Raw genomic sequence first — 23,606 nt, 5'->3', positions numbered from 1 at the left:
CACCCACCTTGCTCGTGGGGGAGTGACACCAGGGAAGCTGCAAAAACAAAAATGAGGATTTTGAACAAAGGGAAAACAAAAGTAGCAGCGTTTTGATGCTTTCTGAATATCAGTTGTTTCTCTGGGAGGGAGGAGGGAGCTGTGCCAGCGGGGCGAGGGAGGGAAAAGTTTGGGAAAGGGCGGGAGGGGAGCGGGGCAGGATGGAGCAGTCACCCCTGGAGCTGCAGGGATAAACCCAGAAACCTTCATAAAACCAGAAACCTTCACAAATACAGAAACCTTCATAAGACCAGAAACCTTCATAAGACCAGAAACCTTCACAAATACAGAAACCTCTCCTCTCTTTGTTGGCTTCCCGGGAAACTGCTGGTTTGGGTTTGGAGTGGGGAATACCCCGGGCAGGCTCTGGTGTTGAGTTTAGATTAAATGCACTTTAATTAAAGTGAGAAGGGTAAGGACCTGGCCCTGAGTCATGCTCTCCTGCTCAGCCCGTCTTTGTTCCGCTGAAGTGCAGGATGAGGGACGGTCTCAGCTCTGGCCTTACTGGTTTTCCCTTCCTATTTCAGAGGGTCTGGCAGTGGGAGTTGGATTCGGGGCGATTGGAAAATCAGCGTCTGCGACCTTCCAAAGCGCCAGGTAAGCCCCAGCACCGCTCCGTGTCCATCAGGTTTTGTGTCTTTGCTCTTGGAGGTTGTGTGTCTGTCTGTCCTGCCACGCTACTGAGCCAGGGTGGTTGGAGATGCATTGACTGAAACTGGTGTGGAAGCACAACTCCGGGCAGGAGGAGCAGGAGAAATTTCTGGGGCTGTTGCATTATCTTAGTGGTTGTGCTTGTCAGATGTGACAGAGAAATGCTGAGATTTTCCACAAATGCAGCATCTTCAATGGGTGGGAGCAGCTGCCAGAGCCATTGGAAAGCGTGTGGTGGCTTTGTTTATCGTTCCTGCCAAGCGGGGCCACTGAATTCTGTAATTGGTGGCAATAAAGACCCTCAGTCCTCCCGACATCCCTGCTCCCAACATCCCTGCTCCCGCATCCCGGCATCCCTGCTCCCGCATCCCTGCTCCCGCATCCCTGTGCAAAACCTTTTGTGCTCCCCTCCAGGACTGGTGTGAAACGGGGGGTTAATTCAGCTCCTCCAGACAGCCTGACTGGGGGTTTGGGCCTTGGGTGCAACCGGGGGCAAAACCTGGCTGTGCAGGGTGGGTGACGCAGGGACAACGCGGCTGCTCCCAGTGCCAGCCTCCCCGTGCGGAGCTGGAACTGGGCGGACTGGGAGCGTTGCTGAAGGGATGGGAGAAGGGGAGGAGGCCGGTGGGAGCTGCCTGGGCTCTGGAATTGCTGCCGGCACCTCTCGGTGGCTGGATCGCGAGTGGCTCTTTCCTGCCAAGGTGCCTCGATGTGCTGATACCAAATGCTTTTTTCTGTTTGGATTTTACCCTGGAGGCTGGTGGCTTGCTGTGTTCTCCTCGCCCTTTGTTTACCAGCCCCAGGCTGTAATTTATGTGTTTTTGGGGACACGCAGTGTGTCTGGGTCTGTAAACAACCCACCCAGCCCTTACGGCTGGTGGATGGAAGTGCAGTTATGTCTCAGCCACCTGGATCCTGCCGCGGGGTCTGGGGGGTCCCGGGGCTGGTTTTGGAGCCCTCCAGGTCGCCCAGCCCCTTCTCTGGCCGGGCACAAGCTGTGTTTGCAAAGACACGAGCAAAACCTTCTGTTTGCGATGCCCCGTTGCATCCCAGCTGGCAGCGGCTCTGCTGCCCCAGGCGCCTGGATTGCGGCAGATCCCACCCAGATGGGTGCTGAGAAAAGCAGGATACACCCGCTCAACACATCGCGTTTCTCTAACCTTTTGGAATAAAAGGCTCTTCATAAGGTCTGCAGAGGCTCCAGAGATGCTTGAACAAAAGGACTTTTTCCCCGTCAGCTGCTCAGTAGAAGCTAAGAAGCCAGAAGCAGCTGGTTCTTTCTCTGTATTTACAACGGCATTAATCATGTTAGATGAAAGGTGGAGTCTGTGCCATGAAAATACCAATGCAAATGTAGTCAGCTGCGAAAGGAGACAAAATATCTTCATTGCCATCAATCTGTCTGTCACTGTCACCTGCGGGCAGCCCGAAAGTCGCTCCATGTAGCTGCTCCGCTGTGAAGCCCTTTGGAAATATCCAAGAGTAGAATTCTAGGTGGCTAATGTGTGTTATGTAGGCTTAGAAAATAGCAGTGGAATGGTATTTGATGTAAGCAAATGTGAAATATAGAGCTAAATCTTTTGACGCATCCAAAAGCTGCTCCTTGGCCAATCTCAGCTCTTAGGGGACACGACAGTTGTGATTGTGTCCGTTATTTTGTAATAGAGATTTCATGAAACATCTGCGTGACTCGGTTTACCTCCTCCACCCTGCTCCGGCGTCCCCCTGGGCGTGAGTAACGGCGTGAGCACCGAGCTGGGCTGAGCTGCAAACCTGGAATCGTGCACAAGTATTTCTGAACACTCAATCGCTCAGAGCCCGAGCTAGAGCCGCAGATGCCCGGGGACGCTCGCAGGGGCTGGGACATGTTCCCAGGGTTGGCTGTGACTTGCCCACGCGAAGCAGAGAACTTTCCTCACGGTTTTGTGCTCGATGAATAAATGCCGGCTCGCTTTGGGGAGCGCTGCCCGACTGCATCGCTCCCGGAGGGCTGCGTGCTTGGCGGGAGCCGGAATTCATGCCAGGTGGCTGTAGGGCTGTGAGACGCGGCTGTGCTGGATCCCCAGGGGCTGCTTTTGGAGCCACGGGCTTTGCAATAAGCAGCGTGTTTGCAGAGAGGCAATTAGGAAGATGGGCAGAGCACCGGCCGCTCTGCAGCAGCAACGCTGGGGCGTTGCAAACAGCCGCGTGCTGCTCTGGGCTGGGTTCTTGAGCACGTTCTGGTGAACCCCCGTGTGCCAGAGCAGCTCAGGGTGGGTGCTGGGTCCCTGCTGCCTCCGCCATCTGCCGCTGTCCCAAGTGCTTTGGTTTTCTCACGTAGCGCAGTGATTCTCCCCGGCTTTGCTGGGCTGAGGGTTAACACCCCGCTCCTGATGCCCTGCAGGGATCCCGTGGGGATTTCCCTCAGGACTTTCCCCCGATGGCAGCTGGAGGGTTCCTGCCCTGGCCGAGGGCTCAGCCCCGGCTGAGTGTAGTGAGGGAGCATTTTGGGGTTTTTTGGAGCACCGTAGGGCTGGGGGACGCTGCAGGGACAGGGCTGGCTGGGAGCTGTGGGGCTGGTGAGCCCCGACACGGGCGGTGCAGGCAGAGCAGCGATGGTCTGAATCAGGGGGATGCTTCAAGGTTTAACCAAAAAAGAATGATTAGGAAGCAGGGTGGGATTCTTGCCTTTTAAAGCACTTGGTGCTTTGCATGTGCTGGCATCACCTCTGCCATGCTCTGATTCTCCTGCCTCTTACCTCTGGGCTTGCAGGATCCGTCCCTCCGCTCTTCTCCATCACCCCAAGCTGCCGGAGCTCTGGGTGCTGCCTGCGCGGCCCCTGCCTGCGCTCGTCCGCGTTTCTTTGCTGCCACCGGGTGTGCAGGCTCCGCTCCTGCGATCTCGCTCCTCCGCCAGCTCCAGGGCTCACCCTCGCATCACAGTCCCCGGCCTTGCCACTTGTTTCACTTATGGTTTGTGGTGTGGGGAGAACCCACTTTAGTTGACCTGTCAGGGGATGCTGGGAACCACAGTCCTGTGTCCGAGGAAGGTGGGATCTTGGCGGTGGGGCTGCTTTTTTGCTTTTGTGCTCAGGTGGGCATCGGTGCTGCTTTGGCTGGGCAGCACGCTTGAGCCTTTTTGAGAAAGCTGATGTGTGTTTTATGGAAGCTTAGACGCGGCTTAGGATGAGCTAATGTCTGCTTTTGGGGTGTTTCCAGTGGGGTGCTGAGCTGCTGCTCTTCCTTGGGCTGGAGTGGGATCCTGGGGAGCATCCCTGGTTGCTGCGGAGCATCCCTGGCTTTTTGCAGAACATCCCTCCTTGTTGGGAAGCATCTCTCCTTGGTGGGGAGCATCCTGCTGCAGGACTGCGGTTCTCCTGCCCAGTTCCTCACAAGGATGAAAACATCAGAAAGTGCCAAGGGCTGGAAATAGCATCTCAGGACAAAGCTGCTGCGGTGACAGAAGAGCAGTGAGACTCAGTACAAGTGCATGAGGAGGAGCTGTGCCCGGCGTGGGGCACACGGGGAGCCCCAGAGGGGACGGTCCCCTCCAGATGTGAGCAGGGAGGCGTGAGTCGCTCCTGGCTGCCTTCCAGGCAGGAAGGTAAAGAGAAGGGCAGCCGTGTCTTAAAAAAGCTCTTTTGCCTCCCCCTCTTTGCACACTGTAGCGCGGGGGGAGTAAACCCTCTCCACCTTGTGTGGCTGATTTAACAGGAACCAGATGGAGCTGGAGCTGCTGAGATGAAGAGGGGCTGGATTTGCGCGTCCCTCGGCTGCTCTGGGGTGCAGGCAGGGATGCGGGCAGGGCTGTCCAACCCTATGCTTTGGTTGGAAACACAAAAGCCGGGGGCAGATGGGGTCCCTGGGGATCTCTCTTTTTCTCTCCCCCCACATCAGAGACTCCTCCTTTGAGGATCGGCACGAGGGGCTGGTTATCCTCTTCCCCACCTTGCCCAGTATGCCAGAAAATAAAACATAAAAAAATATGATTTCAAGTGCAGCAGTGTTTTCAGGTCCTGGGTAACCAGCAAGGCCTGAATTTGACAAGAGGGATCATTTAATTTTAATGTTAACTGGTGCTGCGAGCCGTCCCCAGCCCAAGGGGCTTCTGGCTTTGCCACGGTATGTGCCGGACTGACCGTGACGGGCAACTCCTGCCTTGTCTGGAAAAGCATTCCCCTCCTTTGGTGTTCATTTGCTGTTTGTTTCACTAAACACCTCCCCGTGCGATGGTTTGAACAGCCGAGCCTGGTGCTGTTAATATCTGTTATATTCTGCATTTTTATTGCTTTGTGTGCTGGGGGGTCTGGGCACCTTCCCCATGCTCCCAACATGGATGGGGCAGAGCCGCTTCTCTGCTTCTTCCCTCAAAAATAGGAGATGAATTAGAACTTAAAAGTGAATAAGTAATAACTTGGCTGGTTGCAGGCAAGAAATACCTGCAAGTTTGACTTGAACTGAATAGACAGAATGAAACACAGACGGATTTTAGTGCCCTCCTCCTCTCCAGAAGTGCATTTTAAAATCCTGCCCTGTTTCAGGGCAGAAAGCTCCTGTCCCTGCTGCTGAGCAGGAGCGCACAGCCCGGCCCCTTGGCTGCTCCTCTCCCGGCTGACACTAGGTGGTAACATCCGTGTTCCAAACAGCCTTTTCTCCACAGATTTGAGGCCGATCCAGTGTGTCGCAGGGCTGTAGGACAAGCCCCGGGTCTAACGGGACTCCCAAATGTGGCTTTTGTTGCTGGCCAAGTGCCCAGCAGAGGGCTGCTCCGTCAAAAGCCGGAGAACGGTCAAATAGGTGAAACCAATACCGAGTTAAACGCGGTAAATCGCTCTGAGCAGATGCTGTATATAAAGGGGCTACAAGTCTGAAAAATCAAGTGAAATGTTTGGTTAAGTCACGGGTGGTCTGGGCACTGGGTCCTCCTTGGATACCGTGGATGCAAATAATTTAGAGAGGTTAAAAATGCTGCAGGGAAATTAGTGGTGAAGCTCTGCCCTAGGACGGAGCCGAGGACATTTAGGGGCGAGGGGCTGCGGGGTGTTCGCTGCTGCCTCTGGTTGGAAGCAGAGGGAGTTTTGGGGGCTCTGTGGTGCCGATGGCCGCGTTCCCTGCGATGCTGGGGGTGAGCGTGGAAGCGATACAAACAGATATATGATTTTCCCCCGATGATGCTGGTTATGTTTCCTCCACCCCAGCACAATGGTTCCCATTCATCGGCCCTTTTTGCTGGGAATGCTGGCCTTGTTTTGGGCTGTTGTGCCCACAGATTGTTTCCTGTCCAGCTTTGGTAAAACAGACAGAAAAGAGGCTTCGAGTTGACAGGCAGACTTTGACTATGGCTTGGAAAATATTATTCCATGGGACAGCCCGCGCCTCCCACGCTGTGTCTCTCAGGCTGGGAAAAAAAATAGGCTTGATTAATGTACGGAGATTGAAACCAGGCAAAAATTTTATACTGTGTTTTCTTTGAATGAATGGAAATCATTGTGGTCTGAGAGACAGCAGAAGACACACGGGGTTTTTCCTTCGTTCGCACACATGCAGCCTCCGTCTCTCGGTTATGAATAGATCCACAGTGGAGCTAATGAAGAGGCTGCTCGGCTGGGATCACAATGTGGGTTTGAATCCTGACCTCTTTATCAGATCAAGGCCGTCATCTTAGAGTCATCTAATGGAAAACTCCCACCTGTTGGTGGGGTGAGGTGGGGCTGGCCGGGGATTTCCATGGTTCCCGGGATCCCAGGCAGGTCCCGCTCCTGGCCGGGGTGCGGAACAGCAGCACTGCCGCCGGCCACAAAACCGTCGGAAGATGCTTATTAAGCACCTCTTAATTAGCCTCTGCTGAAGGTCGATGTTTATTAATAAGTGAGAGTTAATGAGCTGGGTACGTTTCTCGAGGGCTTTTCTTTTAGGAGTGGTGGGGTTGGTTCTAAGGTGCGTTTTCACCATGCTGGTGCTCTGGAAGGGTTTGGTGAGCACAAACCAGGATTGTGGCTCCTGAACCTCAGCAGAAGCCTCAGGTGCAAATGTCCCACCCTCACACATGCAGATTGGCTTTAAGAGAAGAAATGCACAATTTGGGGAGAAGAACAGGTCTGGGCATTGGATGAAATGAGGCTGCCAAAGCCGTGAGGCTCTCTCTGTGCCCATCAGGAAACTGGTTTTATTGTAAATGGGCATTATGCCTCTTCTAGATCGTCAGGGAAAGACAGCGGGTGCATGGGAAGCAAGGTGAGTTCGAACTGCTTCCCCCACCCCAGGTGTCTTGGCTTCGTCCTTTATCCAGGAAAAATCATTATCTGTGTGAAGAAGGAAATCATCCTGATAGCACCACAGCAGCATCCGGCCTGTCCCGGCGCAGCTCCGGAGCGGCCGGCGCTCCCGGCATCTCACGTGAAAATGCAGTGGGAAAGCTCTGTGGGCTGCGGTGTTGTTATTGAGCTGCCTTCAAAGCCACCAGATGTTTTCCTCACCAGGAAATCATTTGTTCTCCTACAGTGCCTGGACAGTCTATTATCCTGCTTCTCATTTTGGTGCAATGCTGGGCTGTTAAATCTGGGTCTTGCAGCGTTTTGTTGCTCAGCCCCTGACGGGGAGAGATGCGGGTAGGAGTAGAGACCTTGGTTTCCAGTGCTGGGGTCGGGAGCAGAGCTGGAATGCGTTCCTGGTCCTCAAAAACCATAGCTCGGTTTGATCACGGTGATCCGGGGTGCTGGAGACTGGCTTCAGGGTGAACTGAAGTTGGTGGAGACTTCCCCGGTGCCAAGCGGGTCCCTGGAGCCCAGCAAGGACCCTGACCTGCAGTGCCACGGGTCCCCCGGGCCATGGGAAGGTGCTTGTGTCCCAGTGTTGAGCAGATGTGGGGGAGCTGTGCTGAGCCCCCCAGCTAGAGGGAACCCTGCGTCAGGCAGGGCTGCAGCCAGGAGAGCAGCTCCGTGGTGGTTCTTGGCAGCAAACCACGTCTTGAAGGGTTTACCTTGGCCTCACGATGCTGGTCCTCTCTCCTGCCAGGCTGGGGAGGTTGGGGGAGTTCGTTCCTCCATCCCTGTGCAGGGTCACGGCTCAGCTTGGGGGTCAGCTGCCCTTTTTGGAGGATGCTTTTTCTGCTCTTTGAGTCTCTCAAAGAGTCACTTTGGCCGGGGCTGCTTTTCCGTCACTCGGCTGTTGAGGGGCAGCTGCTCTTTCCGAGGCAGCCGGCTGCCGAGGTCGCTCTGGGCTGGGGACGCTGCCGGGGAGCACGTGGAGATGCCAAGGAGAGAATGGCGGAGCTGCAGAGGGTGCTGGACCCTGCAGAGGTACCGGGCAGGGCTGGGGGAGATGGGCAGCAGGTGGAGGGGCTTCTAGAGAAAACAGGTGCTTTGTGCTTTCCTGCAATTCAGAAACCAAAATTCACAGCGTTGAAGTCAGTTCAGGGGAAACCTGCCCGGGTGAGCAGAATCCCCTGGGCTCTGTGGCTGCGTGTTGGAGGCTCCTTCACCGCATTGGTGCGGGCAGGTTTGGTGGCAACACTCATTCTTCTTTCCTTGCCCTATCCGTTATGTGAACCGGGCTGGTTGAAGGCCCTGGCAGCCCAGTGGGTGTGCAGCCCTGTCCATTGCCCGGGCTGGTGGAGGAGAAGACCCAAGGGAGCAGGTAGATCTCCAGAGCCTGGCTGGGAGCCGGGCTGTTGGCTGCGAATCCCTCGCTGGCTGTTGGCATTTACATCACCGTTTGTATAAATAGTCTCCCCTCTTCTCTCTCACTTCTTCCTTCTCCCTTGCTCAAGTGTCTAGACTGAGGAGGGTTTTTGGTTGATTTGTAATACTTATGAGAGACAGCTGGCCTCCCGAACAACATCTGGCTCCGTGGAAAGTCTGTGTAATGGTTGCGTTCCCTCTTTTGGTGGTGGTCACTGTGTCTGCAGATACATCCTGAAGGGCAGGGGATGCCCAGAGCAGCTCCCATGTGGAGCTCTTTGGCTTCTCACCCTCATGGGAGAGGACTTTGTGGGGAGCTGCCCAGCCCGTTCCTGGGTGTGCTGTTGGCCAGCTGAGTGGTTTCTGGCCAAGCTGCGTGCTGCAAGAGCCTTGCAAGAAAAGGATTCAGCTCTGCCTTTGCAAGAACCCATGGAGGGACCTTCCCAGCTCCCCCAGTGCCCCCCCTGCCATGAGCAGGGACATCTTCACCAGCTCAGGTTGCTCAGAGCCCTGTCCAGCCTGGCCTGGGATGTCTGCAGGGATGGTTCATCCACCACCTCTCTGGCCAACCTGGGCCAGGCTCTCACCACCCTCAGGGACAACAATTTCTTCCTCATGTCTAGCAATGGCATGTCCTCATGTCATCCTCTGGCATTTTGCAGGAGAGCAGCTGAGGAGGAGCACAGAGGGGTCCTGGGGCCGGCTCTCCGTGGTGGTCCAGGCTGTGCGTGATGCTCCGTATGGTGGATGGACAGCGATGCGATCGCAGCGGGTGCTGGGGAGGATGGGTCAGTCGGGAGGTGAGCACCAAAGCCAACCTGCCCTTGAACCCGGTCCCTGCTCCCGCGGGACAAAGCGTCGGGTGCTGCTCCCTCCCCAGCCCCAACAGCCCAAACCTGGCAGGTGTGTGTTGTCCAGGACCTCACCACAAAGGTCTCTCCTGCCCCAGCTTTGATCGGCAAAGTGCACCCGTTCCTGTTCACCTTAAAAGAGAGCAAAGAAAAAAAGCAGAGAAAGAAAAAGCCATTATCCCTGTTTATCTTACCAAGATAATGCCAAACAAGGCTCACTTTGAACACCAGGTTGGGTCTTTGCAGCCCCAGTGGCCTGTTCCTCTCTCTCGCAGCCTAGTTTAAAAATAAACCCTCCGAGGAGGGGAAGCGATTTGAATGAAGACATTGTTACTGTACACGGTGCGATAATGGGGCCTTTTATAGCTACAGCTGTTAGTAAATTGTTTAGTTCCAGGTTTTCAGGCTGCATAAAGGAGCTGCCCTGCCGCTCTCGCTCTTCCCCGGTGCGTTTTAACAGTGATGCTGCAGGAGAGGGGAGAGGAGAAACTGCTTCACGACTTTTAATTTTGTTCTTAGCTAATGATCCCCATCAGGGTGTAAATGTGGACGCACGGGAATGGTTTGTGAGCCCTTTCGCCCAGCTGTGGCGTGGGAGCGAGGGCGATGCCGAGCTCCATCGCCCTGTTACCGGCTGAGAGATGACGGGTGAAACTCGAGGCGTCTGTTTTGGGGCAGCAATGGGGCCGTGTGTGCCCGCGGCTGCCCAGCTCTGGAGGACAAGCCCTAAAAAACACCCCCTAAACCATTTCCCTGCCCCAGCTTGTAATTTGCACTGAGATTTCCGTGGCATGTGAAATAATCTTCTGTGTGAAACGTGCTTGCAGTTTGAAGATTCGTACAAAAAGGAGAGGGCTGGCGTTTTTGCATGAAGCTATAAACGTTAATTGGCAGGTATTATTGGGAATTTTGATAGGTGGGCCATAATCCCAGCCCTGCTTTTAGACCACCCAGCTTCTGTGTGTGTTTAATTTTCTATGAAATATTTTAACAGCCTTTATAGGGTTCTGTATCTCCCTCCAGCTCCAGCCCTACCTGAGATCAATACAGCCACATCGTTAAATCCTGCTTTATTTATGGGTGTGCCTGTATGAATATGTAAAAATTTAAATTTTCCGCAGCCCAGCGCTGTTTAAAATGGGGTTAACGAGGGTTAACACATGAGGGTTGTCTTAAGATATTAAAAAATAGGTGATTCTGACTTGTAGGGTCTGAACCGGCACCTCCTGGTGATGGTTGTGTGGAAGGTGCTGCTGGTGGCTCCGTGGTGGCTGCTGGGGACGGGTGATCTTGGAGTCGTTTCTGTCCCAGCCATCGCCTTTGGGAACTGGCTGATGAGTGTGAACTCTCCCCATCCCCAGACTCCTGTTTCTAGGGTTGGTGCTGTTCTGCTTGTACCAGTTTGGTGGGATTTGCAGGGTGCCTCGGAGCTGGCTGTCTGCAGGGCTCAAATTTAACTCCAGCAAGCGGGGAAGTGATGCTGAGAATGGGACGTGATGTTTTCATCCATTCATAAGTACCCGTTAACTTTTTGGCTAGGTAGGAGTAACTGTGCAAATGGCAATTTGTCTGTGTGATGGGTTCTACTTTTCATTAGGTGCCACGAGAGCAGGTGGGACAAGGGCCATCGCTCCCGGCTATCGCGTCTCCTGCAAAGGTGGTTTTGCAGGGAGCGAGTCCAGCGCTCGGTCACGTCTCCTGCTGGTTTGGCAGGTACCAGCTTGGGGAGCCGGAGCCGGGCGCAGCTTGGCTGATGCTGGCAGGATCCTGCGCTCACCGGTTGCGTTCACACTCTCATCTGGCAGCGGTTTAAAGCGCCGATGCTGCCCGAGCCTTTCCCACTGCGCAGCCCCGGTCAGAACGCGGCAAAAGAGAGGAGCGAGCAGAGCGCGCGGAGCTCGTGAAACGTGTCTTTGTGCTTCCCCGAGCGGAGCAGACGTGAACTTTTACCCTGTGCGTGAGACTGACTCATAAATCAAACAGTTACATAAATAACCGGGCAGATAAGAATAAAGAATTTAAAACCCCGGAGGAATAAATAGCTCTCGGACAATAGGGAGCCCTCGGTGCGATGCGGCGGTTGATCCGTGCTGCCGTACCAGCCCCGTGCCCGCCGGCCGCGCATGGCCCTGGTTTCTGTCCCTTGTCACCCACCCCGGATGACGTTGAGGTTTTGAACTTGCTGTTGCCGGCAGTCACTGGTGTTGGGGCACAGCGGGAGGGGTGGAGGTGTCCAGACTTGTGGGCTTTTTGCTGAGCCCCACTGGCTTCGCTGCAAGGGGGAGGAAATACCCTGTGGGGCATCTGAGCCCACGCTGGCAGCGCCTGGTACCCAGGGTGACAACCCTCAGTGGCACCGCGTATCTCCTGCAATGTCCTTGCATCTTTGGCCAGCTGCCTCCCAGGGCTTGCCCACCTTTGTGCACCTCAGTTTCCTGGGCCAATTAAGCCATAACGATAACGGGTTGGTGGTTCACGCAGGAAGGGTTTGGGGGCTCGGTCCTCCCCAGGGAGCGCAGGAGGATGCAGCGACTGTGAGATGCAGGAGGAGCTGGCTCTGGGTTTGCTGTCGGTGAAGCGGGATTTGGGAGGGGAGGTGGGAAGATACAAATCTGGCAGAGCTGTGTGTGCTGCGGGCAGGACACAGAACACGCCAACATACCAGGGGGAATAAAAAAGAAGTCCTGCATGTTTTAGCTCAGTGATATAACCTGAAGATGGAACCAGCTCGGGCATGTGGATGTGTTTGGATGCTTCATGCACAGACCCATCCCTGTCACCTCGGTTGGTGCCGCTGGCCGGGTGATGCAGCTCTCGGAGCCCCAGCCGTGGGGAGGGGAGGAGGAGATGTGGAAGTGGCAGCGCCAAAAGGGCCACGTTCCGGGGAGCAGGTGTGTTTCCATTGGGATGTGCAGCCATGCAGGGCTCAGCAGAGCCCCGACATGAGCACCCCCCGTCCCAGGAGCCACTCAAACCCATGTCCCTCCCATCTTGTGCTTTTGTGGTTCTCGTTGGGGATGGGTGTCCGTGCAACTGTCCAACCCGTTCCTGCCTCCTGATCTTTTGCGCCACGAACTCTTTCCTGCCGCTTCTCCTCTTCCCTTTGCTTCCCTTCAGCTGTACCGGCCTTTGGTGCCGTTTGGAAAGCAGCTCGCTCGTGGTGTGGTTTGGGTGGAGGTTTTGCTCTTGACATCCAAATGGAAACAGGGTGCCTATTTTTTTTCAGATTTCACTCAGATATAATTTCCAATCTGTTTGTACATCTGCATAACTGGGAAGTGGTGCAGTGTGTACCAGCCTGGTTGTTCCTTTCCCAGTAGGGAGGAGACCTGAGGGGTTTTGGGCTTGAGGCACCATGTGATGGGGCCACATGCTGCATCTCCTGCATGGGATGGGGCCACACATTGTGCATTTCTGTGTCCCCATGGGCATCAGGGCTGGTGGGTGCACTCAGGAGGACGAGACACTGTAGGTTTGTATCCACTTTTTTTTTCTTAAATCATTTTGAGTGTTTGAGATGAAAGATACTGTATTATCAAGGGGAAATTTGCGGGAGTAACATCCTCCCACCTGCTTTTACACATTTGGCTTTTAAAACACCCATCACTTAAAGCGGTGGGAGCAGCCATGGACGGGTCAGGCTGTTTGCTGGGGACCGGAGCGTGGTCTGGTGGCCATGGGGCTGACGGAGGGGACCGTGGCCACCCCGTCCCCCCGCAGCTCCCCATGGCCTAACAGGTAGGACAGGAACGGGGGAATGTGGCGGTTCCTGCGCTGGCCACCAAGCTCCTTCCCACCTGCGAGTCCTGATCAAACACCTCGGCGGGCGGCCCGAGCAGGAGCCCTGATGTAATCCCGGGAACCCAAAACAATCGGCCCTTTCATGGCACGACGATAACAATCAAAACAGTATGTAAGGGCCCTGCCATGCAAGAATACACATGCACATTATACACTGGAGGGAATTGAAAGCTGTAGTGAAAAGGGGCTTGTTAAGAATATGTAGCCTGCTTTCATAATCAGTTTGTAAAAGAATAGGCCCTTGAAAACAAGGGTTTAGGCTTATAGAAGGCTTTCTGTGCCTTGACCTTGCAAATATGCAGAGATGCCAACTTTTTTTTGAAAGTGAACTTGCAGTCTCCCAGCGTGGTGCCATAGCAGTTGGCAGGCGAGCCGGGGGTAGGAGGTCCAGCCCCGCGCTGGTCCCGGGGCACACGGAGCCTGTCCCTCTCACCACGAGGAGCTGGTCCTCGGCGGAGCTCCACCGGGATGCCGCGGTTTTACCTTTTCTTCCTTAAATCTGCAGCCCTGGGCTGTGCTGCAGCGGAGGATGAGCCAGCGCAAGGGCAGAGCCATCTGTCCCATAAGACCCGGTGTCACTGGCGCTCTGCAGGGCTCGCGTGTGGGTGGCACGTGTCCCAGTGACAGTTCTGGTCCCGGATCAAGAAGGTTATGGAGGACGTCACTGTCTTCAGCCCCGTTTTATAGGTGGAGAAGCACAGGCAGAGAGATGGGAGAGGTAACATGTCCAGTGCACGTTGGCTTCTTGATCCTTAATGCTTCCAAGGACGCTTGAGGCCATTGTGCCCAAATGGAGGAGACACAAAAGTGCCATTCCTGCCTTGGCCAGGGTGCCGGTGGCAGAGCCACTAACGGGACACACACGTCCCCAGGGAGAGTCCGGTGCAGTTTCCCCTGGGCTGCTCTCTTTACATCGATACATGTTGGTGGGTTGGGGATGAGCCGCAGGTCATCCCCCTTCTCTGCAAAGTGTCTCCTACCTGTACATGGGTGACCCATCAGACAAGACGGGATCTCCTTCTAACACCTCTTTACCAGTTATTCCCCACCCTCCTCGCTTCAGAGACCCTCATGTCTCCAAACATTTCATTCTGACAGTTGTCTCTCTGGCTATGTTGGCTCCTGTCCCCGTTGTCAACTCTGTGTCCCACAGCTCGCCGTGGGCACGTGGAGGTTCGGCTCCCCTGGGCCAAGCTGCCCCAGTCCGGCTTTGTGCATCTGTTTTACAATGTGTTTCTTCGCAGTCGGGGGAAGCCTTCCAAGAATCCCCACCTATTTCCGTAATAAGGACGCCTTTGTTTTCCCCGTACACAATGCAGCTTTGATTCCGTCGCTTTCTCACCAGCCGCGTTGCCGTCAGCTCGACACTGGAGCTATGAGAAGGTGTGAGGTGTGCGCGGCGAAGGGGGAGAGGAATGTCCCCTGGGATGGTTTCATTTCATGGTCGGGGTATTGGAGGTAAATCTGCTCTGCCGTAGCACCTGGACATCTCCTGAGATGCTGCAAACAGAGGTGGCCTGAGCAGCGAGTGGAGGTACCTTCATGCTCTGAACCGAGGCAAAGCAAATAGGAAGGCTTAAGTGTTCCTGGCATCCATGATGTCATGGAGGTGTCCTTGTCCTGGTGAGATTAGTGTCCCTGCAAAAGGCTCAAAAGGCCCCGGAGTCCAAGAAATGTTGAGGCAGAGCTGCGGTGGGAGGAAGGGTTGACGTCCTCGGGGTGGAGGAGTGTGGTGAGCAGAAGACCTTTGTAGGCCAGGAGATGACACGGGGACCTTCTCAGCCTGATGCTGAGCCCAGAAGGTCCGTTCTCCCCCGTGGGTGTTCCAGGTCAGAAGAAACCTCACATGCATGGACCCCTGTGTTCAGGGTCTTTGCTCTTGCCATGCTGCACACCAAACCTCTGTGTTCCTGCACCCCATGTCCACCCGACGGCTGGCACCTGTGCAGTGTGATGCCAACACCCGCTTTTCTTGGGAAAACGGGTTAAAATCTTGCCCTGGGAGGGGACATGTGTTGCTGGTGCCTTGCTGAGGGCTGGGGGGGTGGCCGGGGTGCAGCGGGTCTGTGTTGCTGCTGGATTGCGCCCACTGGGCTCCTGCGGGGTGTTTATCTCCCTTTCCCCTGTCCCTTGGGCTTTCTCTCCCATGGGGTGAGGGGTCAGCACGGGGTCCCCCCTCCTGGCAGGACAGGGGGTGAGGGGCGGCTCACCCCCCATCCCATACAGACCCCTCCATTCACACCTCCCTCTCCCACCCCGTTAATTTGTTGTGGTTGGGGCCAGTAATAGCTGCTTTGTGCGAAGGCGAGGGAAGGAGGAAAAAAAGCCAACCCAGCGCACAGACAGCGGCTCCAGTGTTTTCTAAAAGGGATGTTTTTCCCCCTCCGTTCTCTCTCTCTTTCCCTTGAATAATGTTTTTGATTGTAATAGCCTGTCCTGGTTAGGGAAACCCACAGCCTCTCCCCCTTCCCCTGCCCTCTTCTGTAAACCCTGCTAGAAGTTTAAACAACCCAGAGAGATTTTTTCTCACCAGTCTTATTTTACTAATAGGAAACAAGTGTTTAAAGCAGCAAAAGGAGCTTTCAGCTGCCGGCAAAGGAACATCTGACCTTGTGGAGAAGCTCTGGGTCCCGCTCGGAGCCGTGGGCTGGGGCAGGTCCCAACCTGTCCCCTCACTGCTGGAGCTTTGACCCCCCTGGGACGGTCTCGGTGTCCCCCAGGGATGGGCCGTGACCAGTTCCACCAGCACACACCAGCAAAGCCACGATGGGAGAAACACTCTGACTGTGGAACAAGTTGTCGTTTGCACTCAGCATAGGGACCCCACACCATGAGAAATGAGCCCCGTTTGCTTTGGTGCTTGCAACACTTTTGTTCTTTGAGTGAAAGAGGAAAAAAAAACAACCCATATCCCATTTTCTTTTTCACCAAAAATTCCAAAACTCACAGTGAGCTGGAATGGAGCGAAAGGAGCGTTCCCGAGGCTGGAGCAGATCCCAGTGGTGCCGGGAGCAGCTCGACGAGGTGCCGGCACACGGGCTGTGGATCCACCAAACCCTCCCGCTGCAAATCCACCTCTCGTGAGCACCGGCTGCTCCCAGAGCTGTTCCCTGTCTGGATAAGCTCCAGGTGATGCGCTGGTCCTACAGGGTGCTCTGGAGGTGGATGCTGAAATAGCTACCGGGTCTAAGTATGGAAGGGGAGAGGACAAGTGAGGAGAAACCTCACCTAACTCTCTGCCCTTGGACATCCCTCCAAACCATCCCTTGGCTGTCAGCTCTAAGAGCCGTGTTTGCTGCTGCTGGGGACACGGGGCTTTACCTGGAGTGTTTTAAGTTCACCCTGCCTGCCTTCCTAATCCCTGTTATCAGACTTCTTATCTCAGTGGTTCCCACAGCTGCATCCCTCCTCCTGTGTTACTTTGATTGCCCCAAAAGCCGGGTCCAGGGATGCTGCAGCTCCTGGGATGCCTCAGGTTGGAAACTCCTCGTCCCTGGACAGGTTCCTGCTCCTCCATCTGGTCTCTGTCGCTCCCAGCGCTGGTGCTGAAGCTGATGAAACGCTGCAGAGCTCTTTGGAGATGAAACTTGCTGTGTTCATGTTAAATATTAGCATGACGAGCCGCAGGGCAAGCTACGCTTCCATTCCAAAGGCAGATCTTTAATAATGTTGTCTTTTTCCCCTCGCTGCCAGCAGCCTGCCCCGGGCTGTGCTTTGCACGTTATATATGTATTTATATATGTATGTCTCTGTATATTTTTGCTTTTTTGTTTGCATAGGAACTTAGCGATCGGGATTGGGATTCAGAACTTCCCGGAGGGCCTGGCTGTCAGCCTGCCTTTGCGCGGCGCTGGCTTTTCAACATGGAAAGCGTTCTGGTAAGCTGAGCTCCTTCTCAGCCATGCTCCTGGCGAGCAGGTGCCTATAGATCTCCACCCCGTATACATCCGTGTTGCTTGGTCCGAGCACCCAGCTCCCGGGGGATTCCTCGGTGATGCCGCTGTGTCACCCCATCCCGCTTCAGCTGAGCTCCCCAAATCCTGCGCTAAACAGGGTGGGTTTTTTAGATTATTATTATTTAAATGTTGTTTCATTTTTTTCCTCTCACTTCACTCTGGGCTGGATTTCAAACCCACTTTTTTCTTCTCCTCGAGGTGAAAAAGCCAAGGGCGCGAACCCTGCGAGCGCGGGGCCGTGTTCCTGCACGTGCGCCGGGTGACGGATGGAGGGCCGGGGGCAGCGGGGAAGCTGCTCCCGCTTTGTTTTCTTTCCCTCCCACCCACGTCCCGTTCAGTGGGTGCTGGGACTTGCACTGGGATCGCTGCTGCTGGGAAGGGAGTTCCCATGGTCCGGAGAGTTAAAACGGTCTTAGAGGGAAAGAAAATGGGGAGGAAGAGCACAATTTCATAGAGTCATTTTGGCTGGAAGAGCCCCTCAAGATGATTGAGTCCAACCATCACCCCACCCCCGGCACTGACCTGTGTCCCTGAGAACATCATCTCTGTGTCTGCTCAACCCCTCCAGGGATGGTGACTCCAGCACTGCCCTGGGCAGCCTGTTCCAATGCCCCACAGCCCTTTGGGGAAGAAATTGTTCCCAACTTGAGGCCATTTCATCCTGGTTGAGGCTGTGCCCGATGCCCTCTTTGGGACTGAGCTGTGTGGGTTGGAAATGGTTCCTCTCTGAGCCATCTCTGCCCGTGAGCTGGATGCCCAAATCCTGCAGATCTCTCAGGAGAAGGAATTAGATTTCATCTTAATTCCCTTCCTAGACAAATCAGCCAGGTTTGGTCAAATCACCGTTGTTGCTTGTGTAAAATCATCCGGGTGGCTCGGCTTGGTGTGGCTGGGTGGGTGACGTCCTTCCAGACACGGTGACCCTGGGGGAGATGTGGGGACAGGGGGCAGAGCCCCTCAGCCCTGGCTCCTGTGCCTTTGAGTGGGGATTTTTGCAGGTACGGGCAGCTGAGCGGGATGGTGGAGCCCTTGGCCGGTGTGTTCGGTGCCTTCGCCGTGGTGGTGGCCGAGCCGCTGCTCCCCTATGCCCTGGGCTTTGCCGCCGGAGCCATGGTCTACGTGGTGATGGACGATATCATCCCCGAGGCACAGACCAGGTGAGACCGCACGGTGACACTGATGGTGGATAGACATGGGGGAAGCGCAGGGGAGGCTGGAAGACCCTTCGTTGCCCAGATGAGATATAAAGCAGCGCTTCCCCAGCCAAAAAGCTGGTCCTGGCTCCCCAGAGCTCACACCATCCCCTTTTGTCCCTGCAGTGGCAACGGGAAACTGGCATCCTGGACCTCCATCCTGGGCTTCGTGGTGATGATGTCCCTGGACGTTGGGCTGGGGTAGGGTAGCGCCCGCTCCGCAGGAGAAGACACAGAGCCACGTGGAACTGGACATGCGTTAGCCTCTAGACTTTTTTTTTTTTTTGTATATATATTTTTTTGGATCTGGTTTGGTGTTGATTTCCTATGATTTTATATCTCTTCTTCCCCTCCAATATCATGTCGATGGTTTTCAAAGCACAAATACGGGTGGTTCCTCGCAGGTCCTGGTTTCCTTTCACCACCAGATTTTTCTTGTCCTCTCGGGAGGGTTGTTGGATGAAGCATCAGTCGGGCTGCAGGTCACCCCGTCCCTTCCCCCCACGCTGGACTGGTCGCTCTGAGTCTGGGTTTTCATCATCTTTGTTCCGTAGAAGATTAGAAACTCCCTGGGGTGTGTTTAGGCTGGTCCGTGGTTGAGTACCAAGGTGCTTGAATGGAGCGAACTCCTTACGCTGCTTTGGAAAGGCAGGGAGAGCTTTAGGGCAGGATAACACGGGCAGTGCTCTGTGGGATCGCAGGTCTTGTGGATCCTGCTGGTCCTCGGGAATGGTTTTGGGTATTCTATTAGTTTTAATGGATGCAAATAGTCCAGGCAAATAAAAATGAAGTTTCTTGGGATCTTTGTAAGAGGGAAATATCTTTTCCTAAATTTGTCTCTGAAGCGGGGCATTGATCCAGCACATTGTGTCCAATACCTTGAGGTTTTCTCTTGGAAAAAAGAAAAAAGGCAATAAGAATATTTGTGTTTTCTAGCCTGTCCTCTCTGAAAAGGCCAGACGTGCTCAGACATGTTGATGATGTGCTCCGTGACGGGTACAGCAGGATGTGTTTCCATATGGGTGACTCCGGCCGTACCGAGCGATGGCTGGTTTACAGCAGCTGGTTCCAATGGTCCATAACCCCCCACAACCCCACGCAGGTTGTTCCCAGCGATGTCCCTGGTCACATTTCACCTTGCAGAAGAGCCCGGAGCTGAGGCAGGAGCCGAGCGTGCCGGGAGCTCTCGTCTTCCTGCGCAGCAGCGGGATGGAACAGCTCATCAGGGTGGATTAATTATCCCACCCGACGAGCCAGGAACATGCACCGCGTGCCCCTGTCTCCTCACCCCCTGCTTGCCAAGCATCTCCTGTCGAACGGCTGTTCCCGAGCGGGCAGGATCGTGCCGGGGATGCGCTTGAGCAAGGAGCAAAGCCTCGAAACTGGAAGGATGCTGCAAACCGTCTCCCTCTGCGCTAAGGATGCTTCTCTCTTTGGTCAAAAGGGTTTTGTTAGACCCTTCTGCAGGAATAACTGGATCATCACCCATCTGCTGCCTGCATCTCATGCTGGGGGGCTCGGGGGGAGCAGGGCTGCAATGTGGGGGTCACAAACCGCCGTTGCGTCCTGCCGGAGAAGCTGCAGGGAGGGCGGCCAAGGGGAACAGGCTTGAATAAACTAAGGAATAAACTAAGCTAGAGCCATGCGTTTCTGTTTGGTTCTTTTTCTCTTGGTTGGATTTCATTTGTACTTCATTTGTGTGTCACTGTGGATGATGCAAAACTGCTGTTTGCCAATGGATTTGACCTTTTAACTGTGATTGGTTTCAATAAATGGGAAATTCAGAGTTTGCACTGATTTATTTGGGTGCTGTAAAGCTGTACCTTTGCTTCTCCTCCCTGTGTTCTGTTACATTACTTTTCTCCAGCTTAACTGTTCCTGGCTTGTCCAAGTTGCCCTGTGGCCACTGTGGCAAAGCTGAGCAATCTCCCACCGCTCTCCACCTCATTTCTAGGCACACTACAAGTGTTTGTAAAGCATTTAACCCTCTGTTTTCAGCCAAAAGCCTTTGCTGGAAACTTAAAAACCTCAGGAGTGTCCACAGGTTGGGATTTTTTGCAGACTTGTGTATTTTCTTCTTCGATTTCTGGCGTGTGGTGTAAGTTGGTACAAAAAAACCCCCACGATATACATTTAAAGGCAGCCTTGTAATCAGGTTGTTGCGAGATAATATCACCTAAGGCATTTAATCCTGCTTAAGATGTAGCCAGTTGAGGTAATTATGTACATTGGACCTGTAGGAGGGTGATGCAGAAAGCACGTATGAAGATCTTTTCTGTTTGTACCCTGGAGGCAAATGAAATTATATATCTATTCCTTGGGACGCTTGAAAAGCTGGCGGGTGTGTCCGGCTATGGAGCTGGGGCTGGGACAGCTTTGCCCAGCAAAGTAGATGCGAAAAAGCCCAGCAATGCAACACTGGGTGTATTTTGCTGCTTTTCTTGTGCTGCTGCTACTTCTTTTGAACCACTGAGACATTTCTGCCTTGCAAAATGATGATTCTGCCCCGCAGAATGACCGTGGGCATGGTGTGTAATGGGGCGGTTCATGCTGGTGGGAGTTCAGTGGAGGCGAAGCGGCTCTGCGGCAGGGGAGCCGCGGGACGCGCGCCCGAGCGCATGGGGACCGCGCGGTGGCTGGGGAGGCTGCGCTGGCCCGGGTGCGCGGCGCCGTACGCGTGTTTGCCGGTGGATTAGGGCTTTGGAGAGGGGATTATTTGGAGCTGAGAGCGTGGAACACAAAGCGTTGAGCTTCTCCCTCCGGGGATGTGGCTGATCCATCCTGCCTGGAGTCGCAGTGCGAGGAGAAAGCGCCATCTCCTTTGCTCCGGGCAAATCCCACCTTGGTGCCATGCCAGGCAGCTCCGGGTGGGTGCCAGGGTGGCACGTGGGGACACGGAGGTTGTCACCGTGGCACAACGCCTGCTCGGCTGCTGCTCTTCCCTGGAGCGAGCGCAGTGAAGGGCCGCGGTCACGGTTGTGCCACTGGGGAAGGGATGGCCGCCTTCCTTTCCCTGCACCATCGTGACATGGCGCACGTCACCCCGTGCCCGGTGCCGTGACTCAGGGAGCAGGAATGGGTGGGTGAGCCCGTCCGTGGGCGCCGGGCGCTCACCGGGGTGCCGGGGAAGGTGAAGGCGGCTGCGGTTTGCAGGGCTGGGCGGGGACAGAAAAACCCCGAGCGAGGGCTTTGCACGCAACTGAACAATAATCCCATTATTAGGGCTCATGCCGTCAAACAAAACACAGCACAAAACATTACTCGGGCTTGCGAGATGCGCGCCCAGGATAGATTGTAGCACCTGAGTCATTGCTTGTAAAGGAATGGATTTCACCTCCCTCCCCTCCCCTCGGGAAAGAAACAATTCAAACCTGAAGACAAAATGACTTCTATTCTTTGTATGCGGACTTTGTTGTACTTGGCAACGAAGCTGCAATTAAAATTGAGACGTTCTCTCTCTCTCTCTCTCCCGTGCGCTCACACGCAGGCTCTGGAGCAAACGTGCGGCTCCTCTTCCTCCTCGGGCCCCTGGCCCATCGCGCTGGCCATGGACCCCCAACCACAGCAGAGACGTTATGGCTCAGGGTTCCCTTTCCTAGGGCAGATATTACAGGGTCATTGAGTTTCTAGGGGAGATTTAGTGCCAGCCTCTCTTCTTTGGGATATATTGGCACTTTCCAAGTGTGTGTATCTAGCCTTGTGCAGCCAAACAGCCCTCGATAAGCTACAAGCTCGTGTCCATGCTGGTCACTGGAACCGTAGCTCACAGGTCACCCCCCGGTTGACTTTCTCCTGGCTGCTTTACTTAAAACCCCTCATTTCAGCTGGCGGGTGGAAGGTGGTGACTGCAGAAGGTTCCTCTCTGTGTCACAGGGATGTTTTCCACGCGGTTTCTTGTGTGAGGTGGGAAGTGCCGACACAAGGGTGAAACACCATCAGTCCAGAGGGTTGTTCTTAATGGGAGAAGAGGGAAAATTACACACTATGGGATCTGCTTATTGCACAGCTCCAATCTTGGGACCTCTTTTCTTGTTTCAAGGCTTTTACAGTGCAGACAGCAGTCGTTACTGTGTCCTAGGTTGAGATTTCTGGGCTATGTTTCTGAGCCTTAGAATCGTTCGAGGCATTCTTGAAAGCAGGAAACTGAGCCTGAAGGTTTATTTTAATATAATCTTACAGAATGCTGATGATAACTAAAAAGCTTTTGTGTCCAGAGCTGGTTGGATGGGGGAAACTGTTTAAATCTCTCGCTGTTTCCTTCTCGTGTTCTTACAGGAACAAGGAAAGTGTTGCAGCCCCAACACACGCTCGCTCCCCATCTCCTCTTGTACGATCCTTGTGCTCTGCCTGGAGCAGAAAACAGAACCACCGCTCCAAAACCCCTGTGAAAACAGGAGGGAAGAGAATGGCCCAGATCTGCTTTCCTTTTACTGCAAAATAATTTCCCTGCCATAAAATTACCAGCGAGAGCCAAGGGAAGATTAGGTCATAGGGAAAAATGCGGGTTGGGAAACAATGGAGGGAGGTGCTGGTAAGGGCTGGGGTGCGGGACCCCCATCTGCCGGGACCTCCTTTTCCCCCAGGACCCCCATCTTCACTGGACCCCCACCTCTGCCATCCCCAAACCCCAGCGCTGCTCTCCCGGCTCTGCACAGCGTGGACAAAAACCTTCAGCATCCCCAGCCCTTTTTATTTCCAAAAATTAAAATGTCAGCGAGGGCTGGAGCATCACAAAGAGCACGAAGGAGCATCTCATAACGTGCTTTATTTCCCCCCTTCTTTTCCAGACCATATCTCCTCTGGCTCCAGCCCAGCCCACCAGCTTGGATGGACAAACCCAGGTCCTTTCCCAGCATCCAGAGTCACCGGCGTGTCTCTGGAGGTTGGAGATCCCCAGGAATCCAGGGCATATATCCTAAAACCTGTCTTGGTGCAGGTTTCACCAGAGCCCTCCAGTTCTGGGGGTGGCTGCTCCCCACCAAAGAGAGAAACCCTTCAGAGACCAGGGAAACAAATCCAGACAACAAGGCGGCCCCAGGGCCTCCCGAGTCATTAAACAAATTAAGTTGTTCAGAAAAAGGAGGCCCAGGTGACTGGGTGTGAAAGCCCCCGAGGCCGCGGTAATTGCTGTGGAAAGGCAGCACTGGTGGGTGGAAAGGAGACAAAGAGATTTTGGGGGATTTCTCCTCCCCCGGTGCAGCCGGCAGCAGCTCCAGCCCCCTTTGACTTCATGGGGCGCTCGGGGACTTGGCCGCGGGGACACCTGATGTGATGCTGTGGTCCAGCTGTCCTGTCCCTGGGGATGGAGCTGCAGCTCCTCAAGCCCCCTGTGCTCTGCATGAGTGTGGGCTGGCCGTTCGTTTCTTAAGGACATCCAATTTTCAGGTCCTTTTTATAATCATCATTATCTGATCGGCGCTTCTTAAATCAAGAAATCTGAAAACACCAGCGGGGAAA

General features: G+C 54.5%; 1 protein-coding gene across 7 annotated transcripts in view; it reads left to right on the top strand.

The window, feature by feature from the left end:
* Positions 1–23,606, top strand: part of SLC39A11 (solute carrier family 39 member 11) — a 133,382-nt gene that overhangs the window by 60,607 nt on the left and 49,169 nt on the right. For 6 of the 7 annotated variants that reach the window (XM_065035058.1, XM_065035059.1, XM_065035054.1 and 3 more), the window contains 4 exons: positions 567–636; positions 16,780–16,878; positions 17,955–18,113; positions 18,276–19,935. In XM_065035058.1, coding sequence (XP_064891130.1) covers positions 567–636; positions 16,780–16,878; positions 17,955–18,113; positions 18,276–18,354 — 407 coding nt within the window. In that variant the 3' untranslated portion in view covers positions 18,355–19,935. Of the gene's footprint in view, positions 1–566; positions 637–16,779; positions 16,879–17,954; positions 18,114–18,275; positions 19,936–23,606 lie in introns of those variants that run through there. The other variant, XM_065035053.1, reaches the window with a different exon arrangement.

Source organism: Columba livia, chromosome 18 (genome assembly GCF_036013475.1).
Source record: "Columba livia isolate bColLiv1 breed racing homer chromosome 18, bColLiv1.pat.W.v2, whole genome shotgun sequence".
In the NCBI taxonomy this organism is placed as follows: domain Eukaryota; kingdom Metazoa; phylum Chordata; class Aves; order Columbiformes; family Columbidae; genus Columba; species Columba livia.
The sequence above is the reverse complement of the archived record's forward strand: the minus strand, read 5'-3'. Positions and strand labels throughout refer to the sequence as shown.